The following is an 18,618-nucleotide window of genomic DNA, read 5'->3' on the forward strand; positions in this document are numbered from 1 at the left end:
CTCCTTGCTTCCCAACAATACACATGCCAGCATTTTCACTCCGAACTCTTTGTAATGGACCTGCATAATGGTCCATTCTTTAGAATACTTATTTCCATTTTTTCCTGTTATACTTCAGTTAACACTACTGCATAAACAATAAATCTGCGTGATTCAGATTATTAGGATAGAGATAACTGCCAGATTGTTCTTCCCTTTTACCGTTCTATCAGCATCCTTGTCAGGATTGGGCGTTTTTAATTTTCTTTTAAGATTATTTATGTTGTCAGGCACGTGGGAATGTCTTGGCGGGCTGGCGTTAAGGTGAGGTTGGGACATGAGGGGTGCAATATTTTTCCTCTGTGCCCAGACTGGGACTTGGGCTCCACCTTTTAGAGCGGGTCTTCCTAGGGACTGCAATAAGGACTGATTTCGTTTTCAACCGCCAGGCGTCTCCGTTTCCCTCTCTGAGAAGCGTAGGGTTGGTGAACTGCCTATTTTCCCAGGATTCTCGGTGCTCCGGCTCAAACGTTAACTAACCACCTCTGACCAGAGGTCCTGCAAATTCCTACCGTGGGCCCCAGGGAGTGGGCCCGAGCAGGGAGGCGCCCTCCGGCTCCCTCTCCCCGACTTGAAGAAGCAGAAGAAACTGTACCAGCAAAGGCCGGACCCCCAGCGGCGGCTGGAGACCCAGCCCTTGCAACTTCAATCTTCCCAGGGAGCCCAGGCGGAAAGCTGGTTTGGATAGAGGCGGGAACTGCTTCGGGCTGAGACAGACAACCGGTGACCTGACTGACGCAAACCCCAAACAACGCTCGACTCGGCAGCAGAGATACGGCCCGAGTCCTGAGGTCGCCAGGGCTCCCAGCTGACCGCCGACTAACGCTGTGCTTCCCCGTGGCCCAAGTGCACACTAGAGGCGAAGCTCCAGTGGGCCCGAGCGCAGGGCGCACGCTCTCCAGGGGCGGTGCCTGAGACCAGAGGGGCCCGAGTTCCTGAAGCGGGCGGAGCCAGGGCGGACAGGGTAGCGCGGCGCACGCGCGGCGGCGACGGCGGTCGCAATGGCGCCCCCTCAGCGGGTTCGGGTGTTGCGGTGCTCCTGCTGCCGCCTCTTCCAGGCGCACCAGGTGGGGCCTTCCTCTCCTCAGAGCACGGGGATGGCGGGCAGGACGAGGTGGGGTCGCGGGGGCCAGACCTCCTCCCCCAGGCGTGGGCGCCGTCTCGTGCGGTTGCGGAGTGTGTCTGGGTCCCGGACAACTGACGATGTCTGTCCTGAGAACTAGGTTTTATTGATGTCGCTTCTCCATAACGTTCTGGCTTTTTTCGTTTTTTGTTTGGTGGTGGTAAGATTCGCAGAAACCAGGCATAATGGTTTCTGCCGAGGCGGCCTCGTGAACTCTATCTAGCGGGTGGTCGGGCACACCAGGTTGAGGGTAGAGGATAGCCTCCTGTATGCAGAGCCTAGCCCCCAAAATGGCTCTTTCTTCATTTAAATACAAGGGAAATGATAGTTTTAAAAACTGAGGCACGACTGGGCACCCCTGCTGGCACTCTTTGGCTCTGACCGTAGTGAGGGACTCGACGCCTACTCAGAGTGTAAATAATCTCGCGCCTTTAAACAGGATAATCGAAGTTTCTAAAACGTATTGCTTCCCTGACTCAAGACGTAAAATAGGTGATGTCACTTAACCTGTTCTTTCCTGAATCACGTTCTGTCTCCCTGCTTGATGCTGTCAAGGTGGTCATTGTATCCGCTTCTGGTAATCTGCTAATCTGCTGTGCCCTGAAGAAGGGTAGCATCAAATTGCATACAAAATGTATGTACAAACATACAAAATGTATGTTTAAAAGCCAGTAAGAGGCTGGGTATGCACCTGTAAGTTCGCTGTAACTTTGTAAGGGTCATTTTAGGGGCTTAGAAACTTTTTACTTATTTCATTTTTTTGGTTCTAGGAGTTGAGAATAAATGGGAATCATTTCCACTTTTAAATTATTATATATATAATGTAGTTCGTATTCTCATGGTCATTTTCAACTCTGAAAAGTGATTTGAAACCAAGTGGGAAAAGAGGGTTAACAGTTTAATTCCAAGTCGGCTGTGTATCAGGCAGTTTCACACATCTCATTTAATTTCAACAGCCTCTGAATTCTGTATCTTCATTCCCCAGAGCTAGCCAGTTACTGTGTGTCCTTCCAGAGCTTTTATTATTTTTTTCATGCATTTCTTACCTGCATATGTACCTGTAGAAGATACACAGTATTTTTATGGTGTTTGAAGGTAGATGCTGAGAAGTGGAATCTTAGGATATACCCACTTAAATTTGTAATAGATGCTGCTTGTCCTCCTTAGAATCCTTTTAGGTACTTCCCCAAAAGCCCTGATGGTTTTTGTATTAGGATCATATTAATCATGTTAATTTTTATGAATCAACCGAGACATCTTTGTGATGTTAAGCATGGCATTTCATTCCATCTCTTAAAACAGTTTTGGTGCCCCTTGATAACATTTTCTTTGTTGCCTTTACAAATGGATTTATTTCTTTAATTATCTCTTCTAAGTAGATGTTTGCTTATAAGCTATATTAATTTTTGAAGATATATTAATTTTCTACCTAGCCCCTATATTAGATTGTCTTACTGGTTTTAGTAGTTTTTCATGTGATTATCTTGAGTTTTAAAGAAATAAATCATATCATCCATAAATAAGGATAGGTTTTTTTTTTTCCTTTTCATTTTCATACCTCTTGCTATGTTCTCTTTTCCAATTCCATCAGTTAGTACATCCAGAAAAAAATGGTAAATAATAGTGCAGATCCTTGACTTGTTCTTGACTTTCATGGGAATGCTGGTGGTGATTCTGCAGCTTTAGAGCTGGATGTAAGGCATTTTATCATGTTAAGAGAGAATCCATCTAGTCAGATTTATCAAGAATTGAAATATGGAATTTTTTTTTGAGAACCACAGATAGTAGAGATCTAATTTGACTTTGTTTCATATGGATAGCCAGTTTCCCAGAACCACTTATTAAATAGTCTCTTCTTTCTTCACCTTTATAATATACTAAATTTTCATACATGTGTTGGTTTGTTTCTGGACTCTTTATTCTTTTCCACTTATCTCTTTATTATTTCTGATCCAGTTTCACCTGTTTCAAATAATTACTTTAGCTATAATTCTGAAATTTCATTGTAGGTGAAAAAGAGTCTCAAATGGACATGCAAAGCTTGTGGAGAGAAGCAGTCATTTTTGCGGGTGAGTCCCAAGCAGCAGAGTGTCTAATACCCATACCAGGAAGCAGGTGGGACCAAGCCCTGCAGAAGCATATTTCTCATGGAACCCAGTGTTCCATTATTGGCTCAAGTTCATTAGACATAGCGCTCCTGCTCCCTAAGATCATCTTCCTTCAGGAAGCGAAATGAATGGAGCAGTGCCTGGAAAGCTACCTTCCGTTTTTTATTCAGTCAGTAAGTATTTACTGAGTAACTTCTGTATGCAGGCATGGGACACAATGGAAGGTAAGACCACGTTGTTATTGCCTTCACTGATCTGCTCTTGTGGAACAGGAAGAGAAACTAAAACACACGTGTAATTTAAAACTAGACTGAGCAAAATGAGAGGAAAGTACAGGGGTCTGTAAGAAGATAACTGAGTAATCAGACCTAACTGGGGATGGGCAGACAGCTGTTGGTAGATGCAGGGGTGTGAGAGGGGGCAGGCAGGGTGTGAAGGTAGTTAGGAGAAGAAAGAGCATGTGGACTGAAGGGAGCGTGTTGTAAATGCTCTTATTAGCCCAATTTTTTCACCCAGCATCACAGTTCTTTTCAAGTCCATACTTACCGACCCACCTGATCTCTAGTATCACAGGGTCCTCACTGAGCCCCTTGTTCACCTGCTCCAGCCCTTGATGCCACCTCTCCAGCCTCATCTCATCATTCTCCTCCTTCAGCCGTAGGGGCTTTTCCTTCTGACCTTGAAACAGTCCAAATCTGCTTCCCTCTTAGGGCCTTTGTGCTCATTGTTGGGGCTTCCCCTAGTTAATCTCATTACCCTGATCAGAAATATAGACGAGTGTGTTTATGTGAGTATTGTCCATCTGAGACTGTAAGTTCCATAAGAACGGAGGCTTTGCCTATTTTACCCATATACCCTTTTTAAAAAAATTGAAGTATAGTTGATTTACAATATTATGTTAGTATCAGGTGTATAGCAAAGTGATTCAGTTATACATATTTTTTTTCTTATTCTTTTCCATTATAGTTTATTATAAGAAATTGAATGTAGTTCCCTGTGCTATACAATAAATCCTTGTTGTTTATCTATTTTATATAGTGTGTATCTGTTAATCCCGTACTCCTAATTTATTCCTCTCCCCCTCTTCCCCTTTTGGTAACCATAAGTTTATTTTCTATGTCTGTGAGTGTGTTTCTGTTTTGTAAATAAATTCACTTGTATTATTTTTTTAGATTGACATATAAGTGATATCATATGATATTTGTCTTTGTCTGACTTGCTTCACTTAATATGATACCCTCTAGGTCCGTCCATGTTGTTGCAAATGGCAATATTTCCTTCTTTTTTATGGCTGAGTAATATTCCGTTATATATCTATGTGTGTGTGTGTCTATACACACACACACACACATACATACACCCCATATCTTCTTTATCCACTCGTCTGTTGATGGACACTTATATACCCTTTTTTGTATGTTTTGCTGATATACTCTTGGCACCTGGCACAGTGCCTGTCACATAGACAGGGCTTGCTCAAGTAATGTTTGTTGAATGAGTAAGTGCCAAACCCCACATTGACGGGCATTTAGGTTGATTTTAGTTTTCATTGTTACGAACAACTCTGCAGTGAAGCTTCTTACAAACACCTCTTTCTTCACTTGACCAATTATTTCCTTAGGACAAATTCCTTGACGTTAAACCAGAGGAATTCTTTTGACCAAGGTTCTTTTAGTTGCAAATAATAGGGAAAAAACACTTCAGCAAAATTGAAAATGTACTAGCAAGGTGATGGGGTATCTTGGGGGGATCCAAGGGAGGAGCTTCATCCTTGACCCCTTGAAGAACCAACCCTAAGAACTGAAAAGCTGCCAACAACACAAGCATCATCTTTTCCCTCCCTTCCCCTCCCTTCACCCAGTTTCTCCCTATACCTTCCTCCCTCTGTCCCTATCTCCTCTCCTTCCCTTCCTCTCTGTTCCCAGTTCACAGTAACATACTCCACTCACAGACCACAGAATCTTATTTCAAACCAACTGGAATAGCTGAGTCCCAATTATAAACTCCTGGGAGAAACAATCTGATGGACATGGTTGATTCAGATGTCCACCGCTGGTCCAGTCAGTTGGGAATGGGTGGGAGTGGGGACAATTTGGTCATCTGTCAGTAAGTATAGCTGCTGAGGCCTACCTTGAGATTGGGTCTCAGAAGGCAGGGGCTGGCTCATAGCTAGTGACTACTGCTTGTTTTAGATGTCAGCATGTATTTCTGAATTCCTGAGGAAGCTTTGCCTTCCTCTCAGCACCCCCATGCTTGTGCAGTGGTATATGGCTTTTGACTAACTAGGCCACAGTAACAAACAGACACCAAAATTGTGGTGGCTTAACGCAACAGAAGTTGTTTCTCTTGCTCTTGTAACACTCCTGGGAGAGATTGAGATCAGCAGGGCAGCTGTCCTTGGTATGGTCATCCGGGGACCCAGGCACCTGTAATCTTGAGGTTCTCTTATTCCCTGAGGCTTGTCTCCCACGGCCTCTTGCCCCTCAAAGGAGCAAGATCAGGGAGGAGCTACCCAGGAAGGATCTGGAAGTGGCTTACCTTCCACTGGGAAGAACCTAGTCTCATGGCCACACCTGACTGCAAGGAAGACTGGAAAATGTAGTCTAGTCTGCTCCCAGATGAGGGGAGAATGCATTTCAGTATTCAGGAAGCAGTCTCTGCTATGCAGGAGAGCATACACCTTACCGGTTATGCCAGACATAAGTTGTCAGTCATTTTAGAATTTTTTTTTAAATTTATTTTGTTGACGTATAGTTGAATTACAATGTTGTGCTAATTTCTGCTGCACAGCAAAGTGATTCAGTTTTTTATATACATATATATATATACACACACACACATACACACACATTCTTTTTCATATTTTTTTCCATTATGGTTTATCACAGAATATTGAATGTAGTTCCCTATGCTATACAGTAGGGCCTTGTTGTTTATCCATTCTATATATAATAGTTTGCATCGCTAATCCCAAACTCCCAATCCATCCCTCCCCCAACCCACTCCCTCTTGGCAACCATAAGTCAGTTATCAGTCTTCTTAAACTTTGCCTTTCCCCTCTCCAGTTCCTTTCCTCCCATTCTCACTTGAACTTTCCCCAAATGGGATTTCACTCCCCACCAGTCCACTAAAATTGCTCATGTCAAAGTCAGCAATGGTCTCTGTGTTGCTAAAAATAATGGTTGGTTCTCAGTCCTCAAGTGACTTGACTTATTGGTGGCATTTGTCAGAGTTTGTCACTTCCTCCTCCTTGAAGCATTGTCTTCACTTGGACTTCCAGTCATCCTGCTCCTGGTTTTCCTCCTATCTTCCTGGCTGTGTTTCAATCCTCTTTGCTAGTTTTTTCCCATCTCCTCATCTTCTAAACCTTAGAGTGCTCTGGCACTCAGTTTTTTGACCTCTTGTCTAGCTACACTCATTCCCTTGGTCGTCTGAGATGAGACAGTCTGACAATTCTCAAATGTCCATCTCAGACCCTAGGCCTGCCCCTGAACTTGTGTATGCTTCCAACCACTTACCTCTCTGCTGGATATCTAACAGGCATCCCAAACCTGTATCCCAAAACGAAGCCCTCACCTTACCCTCACCAACCTGCTCTTCCCACAGTCATCCCCAACTCTTAAGTGCCAAGTCCCTCTTTCTAGTTGTTCGGGCTAAAAACCTTGAACTCATCCCTGACTCCTCTTTTTCTTTTACACTCTTCATCTGATCCATCAGCAAATTTTGTCAGCCCTACCTTCAGGATATACCCAGACTGTGCCCACTTGCTACCACAGTGGTCTGAGTTGCCTCAGTATTTGCTGCAACCTCCTGACTGGTCATCTGCTTCTGCCATACAGTCTCAGCACCACAGCTGAAGGGTTCTACTGAGACATATGCAAGGTCATGTCAGACCTTCCAGGTTAGAGCAACATTCATGCTCCTACAGACAGGGCCAGGTTGGGGCAGGGGGCTATGTGAAATGAAAATGTGGGGCCCCTTTTCAAAAGCAGAAAAAAAACTGCTATTAAAGGTACTAGAATATTAAGCTTTTCCTTTCTTTCATGGTCTCCTGACTTTTCCTGATGTCTTTTGTTTACTAGTTTTAAAATTTACTATTTAATATCTTCCTGTGTAAAGAAAAACTAACATTTAAAATTGTGCAACACCATTTATATTGTGCAACACCAGTTATAAATGCAAAGAGCATTTAGTACATATGCGGAACATATGCAGAATAATATAAGAGCATTTGGTGTATACGTAGAATCATCAAAGTTGCACAATTTGTATTTTGTAGCTCATACATGCCTACATATTTCATTCCTACCATAACAGTGGAGATGTTGCACAAAATTAACTATTTTTACTTCACTGCTTGATACACGCACATTCTACCCATACTCAACCTTTAGCTCACTGATGAGTAAGGAAGTACTGAGAGGAAAAGGAACTGGGAAAGATTGCCCTATCTTTCCCTTTTTTTTCTGTTATTATTTTCAGCATAGGCTATTCCAGGGAGGTAACAGGAGTAAGAAAAGATATGACACGTTTCCTTGGTTGTTCATGTTTTTTAGAATACCCTTGCCTCCTTTCTGCAACAGAAGCAAGTTCTGATTCCAGTGGAAAGCCCAGCCTCTCAGGCTAAGGTTGCCCCCCACGTACTTTTGTTGTGCTTTACTTTGTGTTTCTGTAAAGAAAGTTCTAATGAGGAAAAAATAAGTAATAAATGTTCTCTTTTTGGGAAAAAAAAAAAAGACTTGCGCACACCGTCTGAACTTGGAGTCTCACTGAACTCCCACACCTTGTGAGTTCACTGCGATTCTGTGCTCCTCAGTCATCAGGCATGCTGTATGCAAAAGGAGTGACAAGAAACAGTGGACACATTTGGTGTCCACGACTCACAAATATGCTTCATTATCTCATCAGACTTTACTTACACAATACAAGTTCAAAGATTATTAAGAATTTCAAGATGGAGACAGCAGAGCAGATCTCATGCCTATAAGGCTGACTCTGCCTGTAACAGGGCCTACACTCTCAAACCTCATCTACTGTCTTCCCCCTAGACCATTCAGCTCCAGCCACTTGGCCTCCTCACTGTTCCTCCAAAATGCCAGGCTCAGGGTCTTTGCACTCTTTTCCGTTTCATTGCTTCTGCTGAATGTTCTTCCCCCAGGTACCTACGTGGCTTGTTTCTTCCTATTTTGTGCTCAGATATCACCCTCTCAGTGATCCACTCCTTGACTCCTTGAACACACATATAAAATTGTCTACTGTGTCCCCACTCTGCCCCACCCCACTTCATTGCCTTACTTTCCTCAGAAGCACTTCTCACCATCTGATGGCCATATAGGTGACTTATGTGCTTATTATCTGTCTCTTCTCACTACAGTATGAGCTCCATGATGACAGTAGTGTTTGTCCATTCCTGTATCGTGTTGTCCTTACCTAGTTCAGGGCCTGGCACATAATAGGTGCTTAATAAATATTTATTGAACAAATGAGTGACTGCTAAGTGAAAAAAAGTATCTCATCTATTTTATATTCTTTTGATTATGAGTGAGTGAGGTGTATCATTTCATATGTTTATTGGCAATTTGCGTTACTTCTCTTCTGAATTTCTTATGTTCATTAACCAATTTGTGTGGGATTTTGGGTTGAGTTTGGCTTTGATATATAAAGTTCAGGGTGATGGTGGGCAGCCAGATAGACTGAAACTATTAGTCCCTGAGACTGTTAGTTTATAAATCCCTGCAGAAACAGCAATCATTGTTTGGGTTCCTGCATGGTGCTTTGGGTCTTGCAAAGTACAGTTTTATCCTCCCTGGGTTGCATCTCTAATGGATCTATTTCTCAGCATTCTGTCAACACTTTTTAAACTTGATATTTTTGTTTGTTTGTTTGTTTCTCAGGCTTACGGTGAGGGCTCTGGTGCTGACTGTAGACACCACGTCCAAAAATTAAATCTGCTGCAGATTTCAGAGATGTCACTCAGGTATAGTCATTTGAGGGAGGCATGGTTATCTTGCCCTGTTTTTATCTTGAGTGGGTGGTGGAAGTCTATGATGGAGAAATCCCTTAGAGTTCCATGTCTTACAATATGGCAATTAGATATTGAACAATCTTCCCACTGAAATTAATTAAAAATGCCAGCCACAATATTTTAAATGCACTGAAGAGACGACAAGAAGGTAAGTAACCATCAGAGGCCAAAAATGAAGCAAAAGCCAAAATCCAGAGAATACACAGCTGGGCTGCTGAGGCGATTGAAACCTGTTGCCCTTCAGCTTCCATGCATCTGGGAGGGAAGCAGGAGACAAAGACAAAGCCGAGGGTCTGTTCACTGTGGGAAGGTCCATAGGAGACCACCACATAAAGCTGAATCCCCAAAGGACTACACCCTCAGCATACAAATGAACTAGAAATGCACCCCCTCCGTAGCAGGGACCCAGCCTGTGTTGACCTCGGCACTGACTGAAGCAGGGAAATACTGCTCCAGGATTTTATAAGCACAAGGAATCTGTCACATGGCCTTTAAGCCTTTTACACATGCTGTGTGAAAAGTCTCAAGCTGAGAACTTATTTTTAAATTGTTCCAGGAAGCAGAGGTAAATGCAGCTCCTTTTTGGAGCAATACATCTTCAACCCAGGCATCAAAGAATTCCCACATATAAAGTTCCAAGGAGCATATACCCAAAGTTAAAAATCATTTAACTTACTTAAGGAAGTATGTCAACATGAGCAAAAGACAGCAGAAATGACAGAAAAGTCAGACCCAAAAAGAGCAGAATACATAATATTTCATGTTTAATATATTTAATGAAATTAAAAGAGGGGAGTTGCTAATATGAGGAGCAAGAGACTTTAAAAAATAACCAGTTTTTAAAAAAAACAACCAAAAAGTTTGTAGAAATGAAAAGTATAGTCATTGAAATTAAAAGTTTAGTGGACCATTAAACAGATCAAGTGCAACTGAAGAGAGAATTAGTGAAATGGAAGATCAATCTGAAGAAATTAATCACAGTACAGCACAGAAAGACAAAAAGGTGGAAAATATAAGTACAGAGACATGAAGGATACAGAGAAGAGTTCCAGCAGGAGACAATAAAGAGAAGGGGACAAAGGCAATATTTTCAGGGAAATGAACAGAACATTTTCCAGAATCAAAGGGCTTACATTCTTAGATTCAGGAAACACAGTAAATCCCAAACTAGATGAAAACATTGTGTATGTAGGAAATCCTAATGAGCCTATCTATACAAAAGCTACTAGAACTAATAAGTTAATTTAGCAAGATCACAAGGATACATGGTCAACATACAAAACTAAATTTTATTTTTATATAAATGCAGTGAACAGTTGGAAAATAATTTTAAAAATCAAATACCATTTATAATACCATCAAAAAATAAAATACTTAGGGATAAACATAACCCAAAAATGTGCAAGAAATTTTCAGTAAAAACTACAAAACATTGCTGAGAGAAATTAAAGAAGATCTAAATGAAGAAATATGACATGTTCATGGATTGGAAAACTCAGTATTGTTAAGATGTCAGTTCATCCTAAATTGATCTGTAGAGTCTGCCATTATGTTCCAATCAAAATTCCAGCAGTTTTGGTTTTTTTTTTAAGAAATTGACAAACTGATCCTAAAATTTATATAGAAATGCAATTGCCAAAACAATTTTGATAAAGAAAAAACTGGAGGACTTCTACAGCCTGATTTCAAGATTCACTTTAACACTATAGCAATCAAGATGATAGTGTGATTTTGCTGAAAGAGTAGACATATAGATAACATCAGAAGGCAAATGAAGGGACTTCCCTGGTGGTCCAGTGGTAAAGAATCCGCCTTACAATGCAGGGCACATGGGTTCGATCCCTGGTCAGGGAACTAAGATCCCATATGCCGTGGGACAGCTGAGCCTGCGCACCACAACTACTGAGCTCGCACGCCTCAACTAGAGAGCCTGTGTGCTGCAAACTACAGAGCCCACATGCTCTTGAACCCGTGCACCACAACTACAGAACCCACGCACCCTGGAGCCTGTGTGCCACAACTAGAGAAGAGAAAACCCACACACCACAACTAGAGAGAAGCCCACGTGCCACAACTGAGACCCGACACAGCCAAAAATAAATAAAATAAATAAATAGATTCAATGAAAGATGAAAAAGCAAGTGCATAAACAAATAGTGGTATTTTCATACAATAGAATACTAAGCAACAAAAACAACATGGGCAAGCCTCAAAAACATTGCTAAGTGAAAGAAATCAGACACAAAAGACCACATACTGTAGGGATGAGTGGTATTCTGGGGAGCGGGAATCACCTACAAAGGCATGTAAGGGAACTTCGGGGTGATGACAGTTTTCTATATCTTGCTAATTATATCTCAATAAATTTTCTATATCTTGATGGGAGTAATAGATTCAAAGATATAATTTACCAAACTCATCTAACTGTACACTTAAATTGGTACATTTTAGTGTATATTAATTATAAATTATACCTCAATAAGTTAATTTTAAAAGATAAAAAAAATCTGCCCTTAGACACAACAACATAATGAAATTGCAGAACATGGAAGACAAAGGGAGGAGTTGAAAAGTAGCTGGAGAGAAGAGAGATCACCTACACAAGCACAGTAGACACCCAGCTTCTCAGGGGTAACATTAGAAGCGAGAAGACAGACCATTACCTTCATATTGCTGAGAGATGTTCTGTAGTTGATGGAGTTGAGTTCCTGAATCATAGTACGGTGAGCAGAGTTCTGGCTAGTAGCTGGTAGGACACTGCTCAACTGGACATTGGAGTATCGACCATGTGGCAGGGTAGGCGGTTCATATGCGTGATCTTATTTCATCTTCCTCATCACCCTGTGAGGATCATTGGCTTCTGTTTACAGATGAAGAAACTGAAGTAGAGGTGCCCACATTTGGTAGAGTTGGGGTTCTCATTGTAGTTTTCTAGAGAGAGCTCCAATCTGATCGTGTGATGTAACAACCCTGTCTGACATGGGTGGATGTGGCTTTGGCGCTAACCTTCAGTCCTTGCACTGTGAATGTTTTCACTGGCCATCCAGCCCTACTCAAGGCTGCAAAGTTTCCAGCTCCTTACTCTGCTTTATGTGGTAAAAGAGCCCTGCTGTCCCTGGGAGGCTGGATGAAGTCACTGTGACACATCAAGCTCAGTAAAATGCCTTCTCTTGTAGTGGTTGAGATATAATACAACTGTAAAGACACTCATATGACCCTATGCAATGGGGACATCTCCATTGCTGATGGGAGGGACTCTGTGCTATCAGAGTTCAGCTGACATTAGTCTCTGTGTTCAGGCACTGAGCAGGGCACATGCACACGTATTGTCTCATTTATCTTCACAGTGACCCTTGCAATATTATCCCCATTTGTAAATAAGGAAACTGGGATACAGTGATATACCCAGAATCACACTGTCAGTGACAGCCAGTCATTGGCAAAGCCATGATGCAAACTCTGGTCTCTGGATTAAGAGTGCCACTTCTGCCCTGTGTCACTTTTCCTCTTGCTCCAAGTAACAGATGGTCCCTCTGCCTTCTGAACTGCTGGAAGATTACCAAATCACATCGAAACAACAGAGATAAGTTCTAAGTTCCCCTAAACAGGCTTTGATATCCACATCAAGTCCATGCATCTTGCTGTTCCCATCTTGATTGTCCAGGATTGATCTTCCTGGTCATTTTACAAAGGACAACTGTACAATCTTTCCCTAAGGTCTCTGGAAGAATCCATAAATGCCGACGAGGAGGAAAATGCACATCCTCGGCAGCCTGCGCCTGCAAGTCTGCAGGTAAGTCAGCAGCACCATCTCAGCCCAGCTACCTGAGCCAGCTCTGTCACAGAGGGGGGGTTCATTTATTCATTCATTCCTCATTTGTTCAGCAAATGCTTGTTGATGTCACCGAATGATGAGCACTTGGCTTAAAGCTACAGGGAACACAAAAATGAATAAACCTATCCCTTTCGTAAGTGTGGAGACAGCAGTGTAAAATAATTACAATACTGTGAAAGAGCTTTTTCTTCTGGCTGCTTGGTGAATTCTTCTGAACTTAGCTTGAACTTCACCTCCTTGTGGTTCTCCCCTTGTCCCACAGCACTCTCAGCACACCTGTGGTAGGGAAGGCATGCTGTTGTAAAGTGCCTGGGTTTCCATGTTCCCTTTCTCCAGACTGAGCCCCACAGCAGGGCTCACATCCAGTTGTTCATTCCCAGGACCTGGCTAAAGTAGGTGCTCAAACAGTGTTTGGATGGGCAGTGCGTGTAAGAGCTTGAGTGACTGAGTAGGTGACGCCATTGGTACATCCAAGTTGCCATGGGTACGCGGAACACTGTGTCCTGCCAGGGACAGGGGGAGTGGGAACAACTGACAGGCTCCCTGGCAGAGCCCCACCTCTGCTCACAGAATCACACTGGCAACGCCCACCCTCCAGGTGCTCTTCGTATTTTTATTATATCAATAAATAGGGGAGATGCTCGTAAGCACACTAACACATCAGCTCTTGCATATTTGGGTCTATACTTCCAATTTCTTTACTTACAGACTTAATCTTTCATCATTCCTTCTGTAAGAAGCACTTGTTTGCATCCTGGAATTTTCACTTACATCATATCTTCTATGTTGCTATATAGCTTTCAATTCTTTTCATTTCTAAAAAGTACCTACAGAATATAGTGGATATGGCAATATTTATTCCCTTCTTATTGGGCATCTAGGATGTTTGCAAACATTTGCTACTATAAATATTTGCTATTATTTGTAACACTTGGAACATCTTTATGCCTTTGTGTTCATTTGGAACTACTGGGCCAGGGAGTGTGGACATTTGCAGAGTTCTTGGTAAAGTTCTTGTGACCTGCAGCTTTCCCAAAGTGTGTGCCAGTGTGCTCCATTCAAGATATCTGTCTCCCGTTACCTTCCAATCAAATTCCTTTCCTGGTGGCGGCACAGACATGGGTCCTGAGGCCCTTAGGCCTCGGAGTTGCACTGGAGATTTTCAGTAAAGGTGTCTGCTTTCCAACTCTGAGAATAAACTTACTTCCCAATCCTGTAGGAAAAACTCCAGCCCTCAGAGAACCGCTGGCTGAAGTATCTGGAAAGGGACTCCAAGGAACTGGAGCTGGAAGAAGGAGGAGTGTGTTTCAACAGGCAGCCCTCATCCAAGAGAGAGAAGCCAGACCCTCCCTTCAGTACAGGCCTGCCTAGAAAAAGGTGCCAAGCTAGTAGCCGATCCAGCCCTCACCCATGCCCACCTCGCTGACCTACGGTTGGGGGGACTGACGAGCGGCTTCCTGTGGCCAGCAGGAAGCCTGAGGGATGTGAGCCAGCAGGCACCAGGTGCAGCCAGTGCAGAGGTGAGGGCTAGGCAGGATTCCAGTGGGGGCGCCTTTTATGATGCCCACTTAATTCTGAACATCTAGACTGCACTGACCTCAGGGAAGAACTTAAGGGCAAGGTTGGAAAAGTGAAGTGGGGCCAGAGAAGCCGAAAGGCCTGGGAACCTTTAGCTGAGAGCAGGAAAGACCTGACTTTCATGGGTCTCTTCTACAGTCTTTTTTTTTTTTTTTTAAAGCTGATGTTCTTTTTTTTTTTCCTAATTTTTATTTATTTACTTATTTATTTATTTATTTATTTATCTATGGCTGTGTTGGGTCTTCGTTTCTGTGTGAGGGCTTTCTCCAGTTGCGGCAAGCGGGGGCCACTCTTCATCGCGGTGCATAGGCCTCTCACTATCGCGGCCTCTCTTGTTGCGGAGTACAGGCTCCAGACGCGCAGGCTCAGTAGTTGTGGCTCACAGGCCTAGCTGCTCTGCGGTATGTGGGATCTTCCCAGACCAGGGCTTGAACCCGTGTCCCCTGCATTAGCAGGCAGATTCTCAACCACTGCGCCACCAGGGAAGCCCCTCTTCTCCAGTCTTAATCTGCATTTCAGTGAGTTTTCTTTTTTTAAGATTTATTTATTTATTTTATTTATTTTTGGCTGCATCGGGTCTTGGTTGCAGCACTTGGGATCTTCATTGAGGCATGCGGGATCTTCCGTTGTGGCACCCGGGCTCTTCATTGTGGTGCGCGGGCTTCTCTCTAGTTGTGGCGTATGGGTTTTCTCTTCTTTATTTGCGGCGCGCAGGTTTTCTCTCTATAGTTGTGGTGCGCAGGCTCCAGGGTGTGTGGCCTCTGTAGTTGTGGCGCGCGGGTTCCAGAGTGCGTGGGCTCTGTAGTTTGTGGCATGTAAGCTCAGTACTTTTGGCGTGAGGGCCTACTTGCCCCATGGCACACGGGGTCCTAATTCCCGTGTCCCCTGCATTGGAAGGCGGATTCTTTACCGCTGGACCATCAGGGAAGTCCCTCAGTGAGTTTCCTGAGAGACTGCCTCATCTAGATTAGGATGGCTCTTCCGGGGCAGATGCTATTGGGAGGTAGAGTCCAGTTCAGAATAAGAACTTTCTAGCAACTACAAGCTATAGAGCAGAGAAATGGACTGCCTTAGATGTCATTAGGCAACCTGTTGTTGGCAGTGGGGCAGAAGCTGAGCAGCCAGTTGGGAAGCTATAAGGGATGGCAAGGTCCCTACCTGTGCTAGGTGTCAGACCAGGTGACCACCAAGTCAGACTAAGGGCCACTGTTCAATGGTAGAACTGGGTTCTTTTTTTTTTTTAATTTTTATTGAAGTATAGTTGATTTACAATGTTGTGTTAGTTTCAGGTATACAGCAAAGTGATTCCGTTTTTTATATATATATATACATTTATATGTGTGTGTATATATATATATATATATATATATATATATTGTTTTTGAGATTCTTTTCCATTGTAATTACAAGAAAGACTGGATCCTTGACAGCACTTTCCCTCTGCCAGGAAACGGAGCCAGAGCACAGTCCAGCCTCCATGCAGCCCTAATGTCCAGGACTCCAGGAACTGTGAGGTCACCTTGAAGTCCCTGAAGGTCAGTGATTGAGGGCAGTGTCCCAGTGGCCATTGAGCAGATACAGGATTTTTTAATTGTTTTGTGGACAATTAAAGTATCAGACTTACACCCCCTAAAAGCCCAACTTCCCACATGGGTGTCTTGTTTTCTGTGTCTTAAGCCAACTCCTTTCTCTGGCCTGCACTGTTTCCCTGCCACGCTCCTCCTGTCACTGATGTTAACTCGGGGTCAAAAGGGCAGCTTGATGCCTTGAAGGCAATCTAGGTTGACCAGTAGGGCTTTTCTGCATCAGGACCGTTCCCTTCATCCTGCATGGAGTACCGGGTCTTTGTCAGACTGTTCAGCTTGGGACCTGCCCTGGGTTTCTGAGGAACTGTCACCTTCAGTTATCCAGGTGGGTTCTTGTGCATTTGAGGCACTCTCTTCACCTAGGACCTGCTCTTGTTCCTGATGCTTCAAACCTAGCAGACCTTCCAGGCCGCAGAATGCAGGTTTTGCTTTATGCCACAGGCACCCAGGCAGAGGAACTCTGCCAGGCATTTGTCGCTGCCACGCCCCAACACAGGCCACGGTCATCCTGGCCACCTTCAGACAGTAGTGGAGAGTGCCCGTCCAAAGCCAAGAGGCAGCGGTCAAACTCTGGTGTTGCTACTAACTAGCTGTGTGACCCCCAGGTAAGGATGTGGCCCCGAATCTCCAAATTACAGAATAATGAGTGTGACAGTTACTGATGTACCAGTCCCTGGGCTAAACATTTTTTATGCACTAATTCTCACCACAAGCCTGTTTTGTTTTGAAGGTGAGGAACTAAGGCTGGTGAAGGTTCAGTTGAGGTCACAGCGAATCAGTGGCAGAGCTGGCAGTCTCGAATCACTAACAGCTGCCCACAGAGCCTCTTCCATACTGCCTGGGGGTGGTGATGCAGGGTCCCTCCTGTCATTGCTTTCAAATTCCTTTGTAGGCAGTGAAACCCAATTTTTTCTTATTTTTTGAATTTTAGAATTTTTTTTATACAGCAGGTTCTTACTAGTCATCCATTTTATACACATCAGTGTATACATGTCAATCCCAATCGCCCAATTCATCACACCACCACCCCACCCCCCCGCCACTTTCCCCCCTTGGTGTCCATACGTTTGTTCTCTACATCTGTGTCTCTATTTCTGCCCTGCAAACCTGTTCATCTGTACCACTTTTCTAGGAGTGAAACCCAATTTTCAATGCATCCTCGTTTCCTGAGGTAGAAGGGAGAAGCCAGGCCTCTGTCACTGTCACATCCCCTGGGGTATTCTGTGCAGCCACTTCTACAGCTTCAAAACCCTGAACATGGTTCTAGAGAGACCTTCCCAGCTGCCTGGCAATGAGCACATGGTCTTTCCAGGTGGTCTCTAGGGCCCTTCCTGCTCGCACCCCTCAGGTACTCCCTCACCTGATGCTAAGGTCCCCATGACATCCCCTGATCACATGAGAACATCTTCCTTTTTTGGGAAGCCTGGTCATGGAATTTGGCAGAGGATTTGGAGTGATGGAGAGGGCATTTATTTGCTGTGCTTTGCTAAACCTCAAAATCAAGGCATGTCCCTAGCCTGCCAGGCTACAGAATAGTAGACAGCACAGAGCAGAAAGTGTCAGCGCCCAGAGGTACAGTCAAGGACTAGTACAGGCACAGGACCCTCCTCTCCTTGTCCCTTGAGCCTGCTGGGCATTCTTCTGAATGGAGAACATGGCCATCATCTTGTGTTTCCACCTCAGGACCACACTGGCCTGACAGGGAAGGTCACAGAAGGAAGCAGTCGGGAGGACTGGGACACCAGGGAGCTCGTCGTTCCTCGGGGGGAACCACCGTGTCCTGCCCAGCACGTCAGGACCATGTCTCCTATGTGGGAACAATTTCTTCCGCCACTTGGAAACAGCTCACATTTGGAAACGGAGCCCCTGACCCCCCTGCAAAGAGGCCCCAGGCCAGCCCGGGCAGCACGGGCTGAGCAGGGGACCCCCAGGACCCAGACCCCAAGGGAAGGAGGCCTCTGCAGGACCCCTGGTGCACTCCAGCCTCCTCAGGCTACACACGCTCCCACGCCTGGGCCCAAGAGGCTCTGCGGAAAGACCCCCGAGCAGTCAGGGGGCACAGGCCCTTGGGTAGAGGGTGGGCCCTTGGTCAAAGGGATGCAGGAGCCTTCTTCACTCGTGCGACTGTGTGACCTCTTTAAAACCGGAGAGGACTTTGATGATGATCTGTGAATTGAAACTAATGTGTTACTAATGTAGACATATTTGTTAAGTGAGCCCTTCTCCACTTGATCTCTGTGCCACCGGAAACAGGGCTCCCCAAGTTGCTTTTAAATAGTAGGACTAAGGATGACTTACGGGAACTACCAAGAACCAACAATAAA

At 44.2% G+C, this 18,618-nt stretch overlaps 1 protein-coding gene across 6 annotated transcripts; it reads left to right on the forward strand.

Annotated features, from left to right (window-relative positions):
- Positions 1-514: 514 nt before the first annotated feature.
- MRNIP (MRN complex interacting protein) lies at positions 515-18,560 on the forward strand. Of its 6 annotated transcripts, XM_007169855.3 has the most exons (9): positions 515-1,106; positions 3,172-3,231; positions 9,165-9,247; positions 13,013-13,088; positions 14,350-14,507; positions 16,156-16,243; positions 16,518-16,619; positions 16,736-16,899; positions 17,978-18,130. In XM_007169855.3, exons 1-9 carry the CDS (start codon positions 1,041-1,043, stop codon positions 17,991-17,993), a joined length of 813 nt encoding a protein of 270 aa, XP_007169917.2. In that variant the 5' UTR covers positions 515-1,040; the 3' UTR covers positions 17,994-18,130. The 6 variants fall into 6 exon arrangements, with proteins under 6 accessions (XP_007169917.2, XP_007169913.2, XP_007169918.2 ...); XM_007169851.2 differs by lacking the exon at positions 16,736-16,899 and having other exon boundaries at positions 17,978-18,560; XM_007169856.3 differs by lacking the exon at positions 16,518-16,619.
- Positions 18,561-18,618: the final 58 nt, after the last annotated feature.

Source organism: Balaenoptera acutorostrata, chromosome 2 (assembly GCF_949987535.1).
Source record: "Balaenoptera acutorostrata chromosome 2, mBalAcu1.1, whole genome shotgun sequence".
Taxonomy (NCBI): Eukaryota; Metazoa; Chordata; class Mammalia; order Artiodactyla; family Balaenopteridae; genus Balaenoptera; species Balaenoptera acutorostrata.